Here is a 16,369-nt window from a genome sequence, read left to right on the forward strand (position 1 = left end):
TTGTATCAGGAGTCAGAGGCAGCAGTGCAGAAAAAGGGACAGACACAATGACAGTTACACAGAACTATAAACCCAGTGAGAATGAGGAATGAATGGATATTGGGAAGTTGTATCAGGAGTCAGAAGCAGCAGTGCAGAGAAGAGAAAGGGACAGACACAATGACAGTTACACAGAACTATAAACCCAGTGAGAATGAGGAATGAATGGATATTGGAAAGTTGTATCAGGAGTCAGAGGCAGCAGTGCAGAGAAGAGAAAGGGACAGACACAATGACAGTTACACAGAACTATAAACCCAGTGAGAATGAGGAATGAATGGATATTGGGAAGTTGTATCAGGAGTCAGAGGCAGCAGTGCAGAGAAGAGAAAGGGACAGACACAATGACAGTTACACAGAACTATAAACCCAGTGAGAATGAGGAATGAATGGATATTGGGAAGTTGTATCAGGAGTCAGAGGCAGCAGTGCAGAGAAGAGAAAGGGACAGACACAATGACAGTTACACAGAACTATAAACCCAGTGAGAATGAGGAATGAATGGATATTGGGAAGTTGTTTACAATGATAATAAATGTTTATTTGGGGTTTACATCCCCTTTAGGCAGGCAGGTCAGGTGACATTCCTAAAGGACTTGCAGCACATTTCCTGCCCTTCCACATGTTCCTACAATAAGTGACTGACAAGGATCAGGAAGAACCGGAAAAACACCCATTTCCATGCAGGTTGTGTCAATGCTCGAGGCAGTTTTCAGCTGAATGTCAGTGAGAAGTCATACTGGGACAATCAACCTCACCTTCCTGCACTGTCGTGAGACATCAGACTGGTTCCTTGTCCTTAGCTTTTGCTTATTATGGGCTGATCGTGTTCTTCTAAGGAACCCCCCCCCCCCAACTAAATCTACCCCTCCTTGTTACATTTTGTCTGTGATTTACTTGAAAATGTTTTGATGAAAAATGTCCTACTGTTAAGGGGCAGAGAAAGAAAGAGGCTGCTCTGATGTTCTTCTGCTCAGGGAAGATTTGAGAAAGGTTCTAATTTTAGAACATCAGCCTCTTTCTTTCTCCTGACAACTTCCTTGACTACTTGCTGGTCAGACTGGTGGGAAACTGACCAGCAGGTGGCGCTGTTGTAACAAAATTCATTCATATTAACAGCACATGTATCCCTTAATATCTTGGGAAAAAATAAAATAAAAAATGAATGTAAATTGCGAAAGTTCTTAGAATAGCACCCTCATCAATTTTTTATTCACTTATTTTATAGGTTTACTTATCCTTTTAAAATTCAAATTCGATTTTCGATTTATCAGGCTCTGGCCCTTTAAGAATTCGACTTTGAGTATTCGCCACCTAAAAACTGATGATTTGATGTATAAGTCAGTGGAAGAGGTCCAGTGACCAATTTGGAGATGTTTTTAGCCTTCCTGACATTGGATCTTTTTTTCAGAGAGTTTTTGGGTCAGAAAAATTTGGATGTTTGATTTTTTTTAATAAATAACCCCCCAATCTAATTTTCCAGTAAAATTGAATTCATGTTTGTTAAAAAAGACCCACATGAATTCGAAATTCAAACCTTGATAAATGTACCTCTTGAAATTAGTCTATTGAGACCCAGTAGTTACCACCTACCGTGACTCTTTAAAAGTCAATTATTACAGACAAAAAACATTAGTGTCAGCATTTTTGAAAGAATTTTGGGACAAATCTACAGTCTAAAAAGGAGGAGGTCTGTAGGACCCCCGGAAAGAATTACTTATAAGGGCACTAATAAATTCCAGAAAATACCTTTCATTAATTCTTTTCACACTAATTCTGAAGCTTGTAAAAATATTATTTTAAAATATTAGGCAAATATTAGGGAACCTTAAAAACCATCCCATTATGGGCATCTTTTCCAATGTCCTCCCTTATTTTCATACTGGAAAGGCAGGAGCATTGGTGAAATAACTAAATCTAAGACCCAGCAACTGATGGGTGTGAATTTCCCTCTCTCAGAACAGTCTAATACATGGCTGTCCAACTGGCGACCCCTTTGTGTGGCCCCCACATCCCCCCTGCATTGCTAAAACCCCAGATTCAGATTATAATCCCCCTGTATTGTTCACATTTTAGACATTTACTATAAGTGCCCACATTGTTCACCTGTTTACACCTCACATAGACAGTAGCATTGTGTCACTGTACAAAGTGCAGTAAATACTGTTCTCAGAGTGGTCCTGAGAGGTTACTTTAATGGTCCTGTTAGGTTTTCCGATCTCCTTCCCTTTGAAGTGTATCCTCTCATAGTGTGTGAGTAGCCCTGCCCAGCACGAGTCACACAACAGAAATGGGACAGAGAGGCAGATACGGAGCCCCCGAGTCCCAATGATAAGGATTTCATCTCCTCTAGTGCGGGAAGTGCGCGCCCTCTAGTGGCCCCGCTTGGCACTGCCGGTTGCTCTTTGCTCTTCCTCTATAGACTGAGCGGCAGTTCCAGGTCGGAGTCAGAGTCCCGCATTGTTCTCCCGGGGTCTCCCGCTAATTCCAGCCGGTGCGGAGCCGCAGGTGAATTAAATGAGCTTGTCTGTATGTGTATATGTGTGTGTGTATATAAATATGTCTGTAGGTGTATATATATATATGTGTGTATGTGTGTATATATATATATGTACTGGGGAGTCGTTGTGAGGATCAGGGACAGGAGTGTCAGTGTTTCCTTCTCATAGGAACAATCTCCTCTCTGTCTGTCACTCACTCCCTGTCTGTCACTTTCTCTGTATTTCACTCTGACACTCACCTGTCTCATTGATCATGTGGCCCATCTACAGATATGTGTATTTGTATCCCCTGTGTGTCCGTATCCCCTGTATGTCTGTATCATCTGTGTCTGTATCACCTGTGTGTCCGTATCACCTGTGTGTCTGTATCACCTGTGTGTCCGTATCATCTGTGTCCGTATCACCTGTGTGTCCGTATCATCTGTGTCCGTATCACCTGTGTGTCCGTATCACCTGTGTGTCCGTATCACCTGTGTGTCTGTATCACCTGTGTGTCCGTATCATCTGTGTCCGTATCACCTGTGTGTCCGTATCATCTGTGTCCGTATCACCTGTGTGTCCGTATCACCTGTGTGTCCGTATCACCTGTGTGTCTGTATCACCTGTGTGTCCGTATCACCTGTGTATCCGTATCACCTGTATCCGTATCATCTGTGTCCGTATCACCTGTGTGTCCGTATCACCTGTGTGTCCGTATCACCTGTGTGTCTGTATCACCTGTGTGTCTGTATCACCTGTGTGTCTGTATCACGTGTGTGTCCGTATCACATGTGTCCGTATCACCTGTGTGACCGTATCACCTGTGTGTCCGTATCACCTGTGTGTCCGTATCACCTGTGTGTCCGTATCCCCTGTGTGTCCGTATCCCCTGTATGTCTGTATCATCTGTGTCTGTATCACCTGTGTGTCCGTATCACCTGTGTATCCGTATCACCTGTGTGTCAGTATCACGTGTGTGTCCGTATCACGTGTGTGTCCGTATCCCGTGTGTCCGTATCACCTGTGTGTCCGTATCACCTGTGTGTGTCCGAATCCCCTGTGTGTCCGTATCACCTGTGTGTCCGTATCACCTGTGTCTGTATCACCTGTGTCTGTATAACCTGTGTCCGTATCCCCTGTATGTCTGTATCACCTGTGTCCGTATCACCTGTGTGTCTGTATCACCTGTGTGTCCGTATCACCTGTGTGTCCGTATCACCTGTGTGTCTGTATCCCCTGTGTGTCCGTATCACCTGTGTGTCCGTATCACCTGTGTGTCCGAATCCCCTGTGTGTCCGTATCACCTGTGTGTCCGTATCACCTGTGTGTCTGTATCACCTGTGTGTGTTCGTATCACGTGTGTGTGTCCGTATCACCTGTGTGTCCATATCACTTGTTTCTCTATCACCTGTGTGTCCGTATCACATGTGTGTCCGTATCACGTGTGAGTGACAAGTGAGCAATTACTGTTCTGTGTCTGTATCTCACTGTTCTGTAGGAATCTGGTGCTGTTTTATTTAACCCTATCATTGTTTTAATGCTGCAATACAGAGGGAACTGAGCTGAAGGCCTGGGGGCAGCAGGGGCTACAGAGACACCAGGGCTGATAGAATTCTCTGCCTCGGCTGATATAATAATAAATATTCATTGGCTGGTGAGGCATGCTGGGAGTTGCAGTTCATGGTTGTCCTCGGTCGTGGCTGGTACAGGGAATGAGGGGGTCCCTGACTGTCAGTTATCTCCCTATTAGCGACTGTCACTCAGGTGCCGCTAGAGGGAAACTGCAGCAGAACAGACTACTTTGCACATTTCCACCTGGGCTGGGATTGGCCAAGGGACAAAGTGCTGACAAATCAGCTGCACCCGTGTCCCTTTTCTGCTGCCTGGGGGCCACACTTGGCTCTGCTTTGTACTTGGGGAGTTGGAAGGGCTCATTTACTAATTAAGGGCAAATTTGGTCAAGTAATGAATAGCAACTACTCAGCATCTGGCTTTGATCTGTGCACCGCAGGTAGAGTCATGAAAGCAAAACTCATCAGTTGCTATAGGTTACTGCACTGGGGCAGTTACCCATTGTGTCCTCATAGTCACAAAGATAAAGATCTTTCACTGAAACCTGTAAATCTGCCTTTGTCTGGTGTGGCACAGCCACGTGGCATCTCTTTCATCCCCACAGCTGCCACTTTATATCAGACCCCTGCAGCAGGATTAACTCCCATCAATGGTGCTACAACTGCCTCTTTATATCAAACCCCTGCAGCAAGATTAACCCCTATCTCTAGTGCCACCGCTGCCACGTTATTTCAGCCCCCTGCAGCAGGATTAACAGGCTCGGATTTGTGGCGAGGCCACATAGGCCCGGCAAAAAATTAGGGGTGGCATTCCGCCCAGCCGCATTATGGGGACCTGTGCGTCCCCATTCAATAGCGCCGTTTGCCGTGTTTACGGCAGACGCGCGTGGGGAGTGTGGGCCTAGGGCGCCTGCCCAAGAAATCCAGGCTTGAGGATTAACCCCTATCACTAGTGCCACAGCTACCACTTTTATTTCAGACCCCTGCAGCAGAATTAACCCCTATCACTAGAGCCACAACTGCCACTTTATATCAGACCCATGCAACCGGATTAAGTACCATCAGCGGTGCTACAGTTGCTCTTTTCTATCAAACCCCTGCATCAGGATTAACCTTCATTTCAAGTGTTGCTTTCTGGAGGACCCCGGACAGCCGCTGCTTCTACTTTCTAGGATAAGTCCCATCACCAGTACCAAAGCTGCTGTTTTGTGCCAGACCCCTGCAGCATGGTTAATGTCCATCACTAGTGCCCCAGCGGCTGCTTCTATTGGATCCCTGCAGCAAGCACATCAGTGGTACTGCTGCTCCTACTTTCAGACCCCTGCAGCAGGATTAACTCTTCTCTTCATAGATACCAGCGAGGAGGATGGATATAGATGTACTAAACATGTTCCTGGTGGCAGGAGGGACCCTCCTTGTCCCTTTATTGGCTTTCATGACCTCCTTCCTCTTGTGGCCAGCAGCGCTCATCAGGATTTATTACTGGTAAGGGACCCTTTAAATTTATTTCAGGATTTTATTGGTCTGTAAATGGGGGGAATAAAAAGGTCACTTAATAATTAGGCATTTCTGCCTCCCTAGCAACGTTCACTAAACATATTGCTCAGATATTAACCTTTTAATGGAATTTCATTCATTCATTCATGGGTTAAAGTGAGGCATTTCTGTCTATTGCACAGAGGAGACCCGTATTCTTGTGTTCCTCAGAGTCATTGACGATGTTCTCGGTTTTGCAAATAAATCACATAACACACACTGACGCCTGAATACACCTTGCATGTTTCAGTGGATTTACAGGGTTAACGGGGTCATCACACGCAAAGTGATTTACTGCCTCGTTTATAAACTACTCAGATTACATGGACACAAGGGAACCCTGAAATTTTAGTTTGATTTAGAGAGGGATATTTTGAGACAATTTGCAATTGGTCTTCATTTTCTATTATTTGTGGTTTTTGAGTTATTTAGCTTTTTATTCAGCAGCTCTTCAGTTTGTAATTTCAGCAGTCTGGTTGCTAGGGTCTAAATGACCATAGCAACCATGCATTGATTTGAATAAGAGACTGGAATATGAATAGGAGAGGCCTGAATAGAAAGATGAGGAATAAAAAGTAGCAATAACAGTAAATGTGTAGCCTTACAGAGCATTTGTTTTTTAGATGGGGTCAGTGACCCCCATTTGAAAGCTGGAAAGTGTTAGAAGAAGAAGGAAAATAATAAGAAACAATAAAAAATAAATAATGAAGACCAATTGAAAAGTTGCTTAGAATTAGCCATTCTTTATTATACTGAAAGTGAACCTTTAACATTAGCTTGGACCTGCGTTCCCTTGTTGCATGAATCGCTGCAGCTGAATTGCACCAAGTGAATGGGCACTCATGCTGTGATTGATGCCCCCAGGTAAGTAGCACAATTGTGAATAATACTGCATTCCCTATTACAGGTACTGGCGCCGGGCCCTGGGGATGCAGGTTAAATATTCCAGCTATGGGAACTATAAATTCTGCTACACGGCCCGCGGGAAACCGGGAAACAAGCCGTCGGTGCTGATGCTTCACGGATTCTCTGCGCATAAGGACATGTGGCTGGGGATGGTTAAGGTCGGTCCTTATTTCTTTACCTTTATTCACAGCATCACTTGCTCTTCATTGTTCCATTCATTGGTGACTGCTGATTTACCATTGAAATTAGCTGCAGCCCTGGCTGTAGATTTCGGGGGTTTTGGGTCAGTTTGGGCGCCAGACAGCAGTGCAGTAAATGTCAAGAAAGGGTAACTGATCCTGTGAGTTTATATCTAGAATTCCTGCCAAAAAGCGAGACCGGGCTGCTGTTCTGATGCTAGTGAGAAAGTCAAGTGTGTCACATGAGTACCCAAAAGTACATGACTGACTGTGGCCCATAGTGGGTCCTTACACCACGCCCCATTTATTGAAGTGACACTAAATGCAGATGGAGCCAGATCCTGGGCCCAGTAGTTCCTGGTATTGCAGAGATTTAATAATAATATTATTCCCAGTTAATTTCTTACTAGAGACTCTTCTCTTTCTTACAGTTCCTTCCCAAGAACCTTCACCTGGTGTGTGTGGATATGCCAGGCCACGAGGGCACCTCACGTTCGGCATTAGATGACTACTCCATCTGCGGGCAAGTTAAGAGGATACACCAGGTACCTTTGTGTGTGGGTGCTGAGTCACTAGGGTGCAAGCTCTCTGTAACAGATAACAGCTCCCTAACACAAGATAACAGCTGCCTGGTAGATCTAAGAACAATAGTAATAGTAAAATCCAGGTCCCACTGAGACACATTCAGTTACATTGAGAAACAACAGCCTGCCAGAAAGCAGTTCCATCCTAAAGTGCTGGCTCTTTCTGAAATCACATGACCAGGCAAAATGACCTGAGATGCACCTACACACCAATATTACAACTAAATACACTTGCTGGTTCAGGAATGGAATTATTTGCAGTGTAAACAGTGTCATCTGCAAGAGCCACCAGTGCTGAAATATTCAGTTTTGACCCATTTAACCATTTACTCTATAGACTCAGCACCAGTCGTGATACTTAGTACCACTATTCTCCCGGCAAGGGGTGCATCTTGCCCCAGACTTGCTGTCTCTCGAGTGCTGAACCAAAGCAGTTTTATTCCCTTTAATCTGATGAACAGATGAGTTGTAATAATCCGACAGTTGGAATTCCGGAGCTCAGGCTTGTGTTTAACACCCAATGTAATGAGATTCCCATCACAATCCTGCTTCACACTCCTCCTCCTCCGCTGAGCAAAGAATTAAAGGGAAACCAGAAGAGATTAAATCTTGCGGTTATGGCACCGGTGTTCTGATTGGCACAGAGGGATCCCTGATCTGCAGGGATTTAAATCTCCCCCCCCCCACACAGTCCCAAAGTCCCACGCTGCATAAAATGATTAAATCCCATCTGCTTTATCTTTGGACTTTATCAGAAGACAATCAAAAAGCCTTTGCCATACCGTGATTGTTGTGGCTTTATGGGCAACCCAGCCTGGGATTATTAGCTGAGCTTACATTCTACATGGAATTTTACAGCATGATTTAACTGTCATTTATATTCTGTTTCATAAACCTTAATGTATCATCATCATGGTGCAACAGATTGTATATACATATGGGAGGAGGAGGTGCCATATTGATTTCCTTAGACAGTACAGTATGAGGGTATAGTTTATTGTGTGCCCAGAACATTCCTTCTCTGTATATTTGTATTTATACATAAGGGAGGAGGAGGTGCCATATTGATTCCCTTAGACAGTACAGTATGAGGGTATAACTTATTGTGTGCCCAGAACATTCCTTCTCTGTATATTTGTATTTATACATATGGGAGGAGGAGGTGCCATATTGATTCCCTTAGACAGTACAGTATGAGGGTATAGCTTATTGTGTGCCCAGAACATTCCTTCTCTGTATATTTGTATTTATACATATGGGAGGAGGAGGTGCCATATTGATTCCCTTAGACAGTACAGTATGAGGGTATAGCTTATTGTGTGCCCAGAACATTCCTTCTCTGTATATTTGTATTTATACATATGGGAGGAGGAGGTGCCATATTGATTCCCTTAGACAGTACAGTATGAGGGTATAGCTTATTGTGTGCCCAGAACATTCCTTCTCTGTATGTATCATGAGTTTCAAGATTTCTCATCTATATTGTTGTCAGCCCTCTAATCTTTCTTCTCTGGTGTCAGTGCCCTTTTGTTAAATCCCGTATTGCTTTATTATGTTGTGCATTACCCTATATGCTGTTACTCCCCCTACTGGAATGCTGCCGCATCTATAATATTATGTATTTGTCGTACAGTTTGTGGAAAGCATCGGACTGAACAAGAAGCCTTTCCATTTGGTCGGTACCTCGATGGGTGGAAATGTCGCTGGTGTTTATGCTGCTCAGCACCCGACTCATATCAGCAGCCTGACCCTTATCTGTCCTGCAGGTAAATCTTCCTAGTGCCAAGCTGCTCTCATCGTGTAATGGAAGAGTCTTAATGGGAATCTTGGGGCCGGGAATGGACATGAAGGCTGGGTATCTAATCTATATGGACTGTCCCATACAGCTTGTTACTATATAAGGAGATGGGATTGTGTGAAATAAGCCAGGGATATATTATATGGCCAAAAGTATGGGGACCCTGCCAGCAAAGGGTCTCATTCCTGACTCAACAGGGTTAATATGACATTGCCTCCCTTTACTTTGCTGCTATAACCCTGGTGCTTCTGGGAAGGTCCCACTAGATGTTGCTGGGAGTTGTTGCTGGGAGTTGCTTCCATTCAGCCACAAGAGCATTGGTGAGGTTGGGCACTGATGTTGGGGATCAGACTCACAGTCAGGGTTCCAGTTCAGTTGGGTACAGTCAGGTTCTTCCCATTTCAGCAAACCCATTCTGTATGGACCTGACTGTGCATGGGACATTATTGTGCTGAAACAGGGAAGGACCTTCCCCAAACTGTTCCACAAAGTAGGAAGCAGGAATGTGGTGCCTTTACCCCACTCCCGCTGACCCGTGGCATTGTACATGGAGTTTTTAGGTCTCTTTGCCTCTGATCCATAAAATCCCTAAGATATGTTCTTGTGCTGACATTGAAGTAGTAAGGTGCTGGGAGTTGTTGGCCAGACCTTGTGCTGAGGATCATTTGCCACCTTGAATAGGAGTTTAACTCACTGCACATGTCTCTTTCCTGGGCCACAATAATTAGGCTTGATGTATCCAATTGAGAGTAAGTTCTTAAAACAGCTGAAAGTCCTGGAAAAATCTGGCGACAACCAGAGGATCCCGCTCATCCCATCCACAGCCGGAGAAATGGAGGACATGCTGAGACTCTGCTCTTTTGTTCGCTTTAAGATCCCCCAGCAGGTAACTTGGAGCAGTTTAGCTTCTCTCTCCCATTTTCTGTTAGCGTCTGTAAAGGTGGCCATAGACGTTACAATTACTATCTTTCCTGGAAAATTATCCAACGATGAGAAACAAAATACGGCCAACCGCAACAAATTCCTGATGGTATATTCTGTGTATTACAACTGGGACCCCCATATATGTCTTATGGCAGAACCACTGGGGCATCATACCCAATACAAGTGATACGGGGGACATTAGAAATCCTGGGTATGGGGGGGCTACTCTGCCTTCGGATTTTATTTTCCCTTTACATTTTAGTAAATATAATGATTTCCTTCATATATGAAAGTGTTAATCTGCCTGTGGGTTCTGCTCAGTTGAAACCTTCTGTATCACATTCACTAGCCCTCGTTTTGTCCCACAATCCCCTTTCACAGAGCCAGCAGGGGGCACTGCCTTTTGCCCAAAGGGATTTGGATGTATTGATCATTTTGGGTCATGATTTGATGTCATTTGTGGGGTCTTCAGTTAGGGTAGTTGAAAAAGATCTGCAGCAGAAATACAACCTCCCCTCCTGTATGGACCTGACTGTGCATGAACTAAAGCCTAACTAAAGAAGTAGCTAGAAATGTTGTACATGATGTTTTGTGCTTCTGTACCAGCCCAAGGCAACCACAGCCCTTTATCAGTAAAGATCTGTGTCTCCAAAGATGCCCCAGTAGCTCTCCATCTTCTTTTCTGCTGATTCACTGCACATGCTCTGTGCTGCTGTCACTTACTGAGCTTAGGGAGCCACTCACAATATACAGTACACATAGAATAGAAATGTCACAATATAAGGCTGATTACCGTATATACTCGAGTATAAGCCGACCCGAGTATAAGCCGAGGTACCTAATTTTACCTACGAAAACTGGGAAAACTTATTGACTCTAGTATAAGCCTAGACAAAACTACAGCCCTGTCTCCCAGCAGCGCACATTCTGCCAAAGTGACCCCCCAGCGATCAACCGGACTTCTTTGCAAAGTTGATGGTGACAGAGAATTGCCAAATGGATTACTGTGTGCATTGTCCCACTGTCCCACTACCATGTGCAGAGGGTGCTGTTTGATATTGCCATCACTGTTAATCCTTCATATAACCAACAGAGGGTGCTGTGTGATATTGCAGTCACTGTTATTCTTTCATATAACCAACAGATGGCGCTGTGTGATATTGCAGTCACTGTTAATCCTTCATATATCCAACAGAGGGCGCTGTGTGATATTGCAGTCTCTCCCCAAGTGAACTGTTGGTATAGGAATGATTAAAAGTGACTGCAATCTCAGCTACTCGGGTCGGGTACCGCTGACCCGAGTATAAGCCGAGGTAGACTTTTTCAGCACATTTTGGATGCTGAAAAACTCGGCTTATACACGGGTATATACGGTAGTAATTAATACACATAATTACTACATGGCAGCACAGAAACCAGTGCAATTAGCATCAGAATTGAATAATCAGCAAACCTGTAGCATCAGCTTATATTACAGCCAGGGAAGCTCATTTTCTGCTGGATAATTAGTGACGAGCCCTAAGCTTAGCTTCTCAACAGCCAATCAGAGCCCACTGAGCATGTGAGTGTCACAGACACTTTCCAAGATGGTGACCCCCTGTGACAAGTTTGAAGTCCTGGATCATTGCTGCTATTGACAAGCTGAAACTTTAGCCTCCTGCAATAAGTTCACTATATAAAATAGGCCATTTTTTTAGGGTTTAGGGTTTAGTTCTGCTTTAAGAGTCGTATGAAAACATCAATATAATTTATGCCACAAATATTCATCTCAAGCTTTATATATTGTATGTGAGTTTCTTTCTCCTTTAAAGCCAAATGTTGACTGCCGGTATTTATTGCTTCTTCCTTCCAGGTCCTGCAGGGTCTCATTGCTGAGCGCATTCCCCATAATGAGTTTTACAGAAAACGTAAGTAAAGATGAATCACAAGTACATTGTGTTACTACAAATCCCAGAATGCACTGCCAGTCCGTCCTGCTCTGCCATCACATTGATGCCACCCTTACTTTTACATTTCATTTAATTTCAAACCTGAGACCAGTGGGCCACCCATGATTTAGGGTGCATTGTGGGTCCTCCGCACCCTTCCTTTGTGGGTCCCATTATAGAGGATAGTTACGCCTGAGACATGTATTTTCCAGCAGTGGTCCTGTTTTCTGAAGCCTGGCTTTCCTCACTCTCACAGCTAAATCCAGCCAGCAGTGCTGTAAATGTAAATGAGCCTTTCAGATAAAGGGCAATTGTTCCTATGAGACTGTTGCTGGGAGACTGAGTGCATGTCTAGAATCCCTGCCATAAAGCAAGGCACGGGTGCTGTGCTTTTGCTAGAAAGGAAGTAGGAACAGTCACATGGACCCTGCACTTCCCCATGCAAACAGAAACCAGATTTATTTGTGAGCAGCAAAGCAAAACTGGACTCCACTTGTCCCATATTTTACATTGATTTGAGCCAGAACTGGAGACAACCCTTCCCATTAAACCTATTCCCCAAAAGAGCCGACTGCCCGGCTGGAATTGACCTGCTTTATTGCTGCAGAGAGATAATGAAGAACAATTTGATTACACAGAGTAATGTATAAGAGCATTAGGCAGAGATTAACCATAAAGCAAAGGGGATCGCTGCGAGGCATTTGTTATGGAATATTGAATTCATGTCATTATCCATGGCAGCGACATCATAAACAAATTGGTAGGAAGGCCAGAGTCTCGCAGGGTTTATTTATAACTATTTTATTTAATCAATAGGGGCATTAAACACAATGTGGGGCAACAGACTGGGGCGGGGGCACTGTGCTTCCTGGTTTCAGCTGCCATAGGAAGGAGAGAATTGTGGGAAATGTAGTCGATCTCCATCTAGATGTACTTAGCCTCGGGACATGGCTATGAGAGTTTCATTCCCATTGTTTTTACTTTTCTATAGTATTTTTGGCTCTTGTTGATGAGAAGTCGAGACACAGTTTGCACGAAAACATGAACAAAATTATGGCTCCCACCCAGATAATTTGGGGTAAACAAGACCAGGTAAGAGTCTCCTTTAGACTTGTGCATGCCGGGGGGATTTACTGGGGCTGAAATCAGAAGAAGCAGAGTTGGGATACAGCGTCATCATCTGGAGGAACGAAGCTTTATACCCGAGGTGTGAGTCTGGGCAGGCCTGGACTAGGGTTTCCACCCTAGTAAAATACCTGCCAAGGCCGGGGCCGGTATTACAAATTTACCGGCAATGTAACTGCCGGTAAATTTGTAATACAATCAAAAGGAGCCCTCGGCCTGCCCCCAATCGCCCCCAACTTACCTTTTCTTTTGCCTCTTCCCCCGCCCCTTTTGACGTCACGTCCCGTCCCTTTGAGGCCCCGCCCCCCAGCAGCCGGTAAATTTTTTTATAAAAGGTGGCAACCCTAGCCTGGACTGTGAGTCAAAATAGGCCCTGCCATTCCAAGTACAGAGGCCCAAACAGCCCCCTACCAGCCTACTATATGGGAACTTTCTAAGGAACCATACAGCAGCCCCTCTTGCATTTGCCAGATCCCACAGATTGCCAGTCCGGGCCTGAGTCTGGGTATTGAGTATGGGCAGACCTTGGACTGGGGCATCTCACTACTTCTTACTCATAGGGGCAAATTCACTAACGGGTGAATTTTTGCCAGCGACGATTCACTTTAGCAAAATGGTACCCCTCATCATCATGTGGCTTCAGAAACTGCGGCCAAACTGGCTCCTTTTTACATATTTGGTGGGAGTGCCCAAAAGCTGTGAGATTTTGGATACGTGTTTATCCAAATCATTAATGTCACAGGCTTCTCATTGAGAAAAAAACCCGGCAGAAGCTTTACTCAATAAACGTACGACTGGAGGAAACAAATACACAAGGATAGTGATCACGTATATTTTGTCAGCTGCGAAACAAATAATTGCCCAGGCATGGAAAACGCCGACCCTAAATATTCAATTAGTGAAAACTAAACCGGACACTTTCCTTATATTGGAGAATCTTTCCAGCTGTCGCACGGGAAGCAAAAGCGATTCAATAAAAATTGGAAAGCCTGGATGGTTAAAAGGAGCATAAAAAATACTGGTTATCTGGAGAATACAGACTATCATCCAATCTCTGCCATGAAACTAACCTCATAGCAGGGAAAGAATTGTTAGTATCCCTATAGTTATTGTTACCGTATATACAATACATTTTTTTTTAGTTTTCCCTAAGTTTCCTTTCTTTCCTTCTTTCTTTTTCATTTTCTTTTCCTCTTTCTTGTTCTCCCTTTTTCTTAAAAAATGTATGAACGGTCATTGGATTTGACCAAAAGGTCTTCTTACATTATGGATCACAGGAATAAGAGGCCAAAGCGAGAACTGTTTAATGGCCCAGCGGGCTGGGAAATGTCCAGCAATGTTCATTTCTTTTCCTTTTCATAAAAATAAAAGATTAAAAAAAGCTTTGTCTACACATAAGCCTTTAATAGTTTGGACTTTCGAAGACAATCCCGCTTTAAAAAAAAAAAAAAGTTGCCAGCGATTTTGACAACTTTAATGCATTTCCGGCATTCAGGATGTCACTGAGATTAATAAGATTGAGGAAGATGTAGCTTAGGTTTATCAGTTCGCCTGGTATTGTGAGAGGTGGTGAAAGAGGTAACGTTCTGTAAAACTCGCACTTTACTGAATTTGCAGAGTATCGACCGTTCGCCCTAACTCACGAGGGGCCATTTATCACACACAGGGCAGGGGGCAATAGACATAAAATGGGAAAAGCTGCTTTGTTTTTTATACATTGGGCTGCAGGCACATGCAGATGTTTGGAGTGCAAGAACTACATGAATACCGAGCAGACTAAATTCAGTTGCACCTTATTCATGTGGGGCGGGCTTGGGGAGAAGTGTCCCTACCCTGCACCTTCATGTCATTGGGAAGACCTGGTGGGTGCTGGATACAAAAAGAACTGTCCTTAGCGCCTGTGGTTTGGCCCGGGCTGCATTGCGCATACCAGTGTTGTGTTCTGCACCTCCCAAGTGATACCCATGGAATTCTGCTTTAGGGCTCTTACACACGGGCGTTTTTTCCTGCACTCCCCTGCGTTGTGATTTCTTTCGTTCAGTCTCAGGGGAACGAGGGAGTAAATGCACTCAATTATTGTCAAGGGGGCTGTACGAATGTATGCGCTGAACGCAGGTGAAATGCATCATGCTGCGTCCCACCTGTATTTGGCGCTTACATGCGTCTGTGTGAGTACAGCCCCCTCCACAATAATTGAGTGCGTCTACTCCTGCGCTCCCCTGTGGCTGAACGGAAGAAAGCGCAACTCAGGGGAGCGCAGGAAAAACTGCCCGTGTGTAAGAGCCGTAAATGAGACCCCACAGCTGAAACAATTAAAGTGACAGTATCTTTTGTTGGTTGCAGGTTCTGGATGTATCTGGCGCTGAAGTTTTGGCTGGTTCTCTCCGCGGGTGCCAAGTCGAGATTCTGGAGAACTGCGGGCACTCAGTAGTGATGGAGAGACCCAGGAAAAGCGCCAAACTCATGACGGACTTCTTGTCTTCCCTTCAGAGCACAGACAACCATAAGAAACACGATTAATATTTCTGTTCCGGGAGCACCAAGTCCCTCTCTCCCATTGAGTCTCTCAGGGATCCGGCAGAACCACTAGGAATTGAATGTAGTTCTGTGCCAAGACCCAACAATGATTCTCTTCTGTGCTGCAAACAGGGTGACCAATGGCATGAGCCTCTAAAGAAGCCCGTGGCTACTGGAACTGGAAGCCAACAATCGTGTTGTATCAAATTCTTGTTCAGTTGGACTATGTGTCAGGCTTAGACCATGAAATCACTGATTACGGCCCATAAACCCAATCCCTTTATAGTCTGGCACATCTATAGGCTCTCAGCCTGCTGCGTGTAGTTCGACAAGTACCGGCACTGACAACTACATTATTTTGTCCTATTTGAAATGCTGCTTTTTTTCCTATACATTTCATTTACACAAGGCACCAATTATGGGTTAAGATACTGTTCAGCTCTACAGGGAATGTTGGCGCCATATATCTATTAATATATATAACTACAGGGAAATGGGCCCCCAGCAGATGCATCATATTGATTTGTCCAATAACAGCAATTAATGGGTTTGGTGGGTTGATGTAAGGAATGAGCCACTGACTAATGAATCCTAACGAGTAATGATAATGAAAGTTTTTTGTATAGAGATCAGAGTTTAAGCCGTGCACAAAATACTGGGATAATGATCTTTATCTGGGTGAGACTTGACCTTCTGCTCCACGATGCAGAGCCGCATGCAGAGCATTTCTACTTCTGATAATAAATTATAATAACAACACCTGCTCTTTCTATTTATCTGGG

General features: G+C 44.4%; 1 protein-coding gene across 1 annotated transcript; it reads left to right on the forward strand.

The window, feature by feature from the left end:
- Window positions 1-2,485: 2,485 nt before the first annotated feature.
- abhd6.L (abhydrolase domain containing 6 L homeolog) lies at window positions 2,486-16,346 on the forward strand. The gene is given in 9 exon segments (NM_001087381.2): window positions 2,486-2,547; window positions 5,442-5,575; window positions 6,534-6,690; window positions 7,143-7,256; window positions 8,929-9,061; window positions 9,822-9,979; window positions 11,870-11,924; window positions 12,937-13,037; window positions 15,414-16,346. Coding segments are annotated over 8 exon segments (1,014 nt in total). The 5' UTR covers window positions 2,486-2,547; window positions 5,442-5,456; the 3' UTR covers window positions 15,591-16,346.
- Window positions 16,347-16,369: the final 23 nt, after the last annotated feature.

This window comes from Xenopus laevis, chromosome 4L (genome assembly GCF_017654675.1).
Source record: "Xenopus laevis strain J_2021 chromosome 4L, Xenopus_laevis_v10.1, whole genome shotgun sequence".
Lineage (NCBI taxonomy): Eukaryota > Metazoa > Chordata > Amphibia > Anura > Pipidae > Xenopus > Xenopus laevis.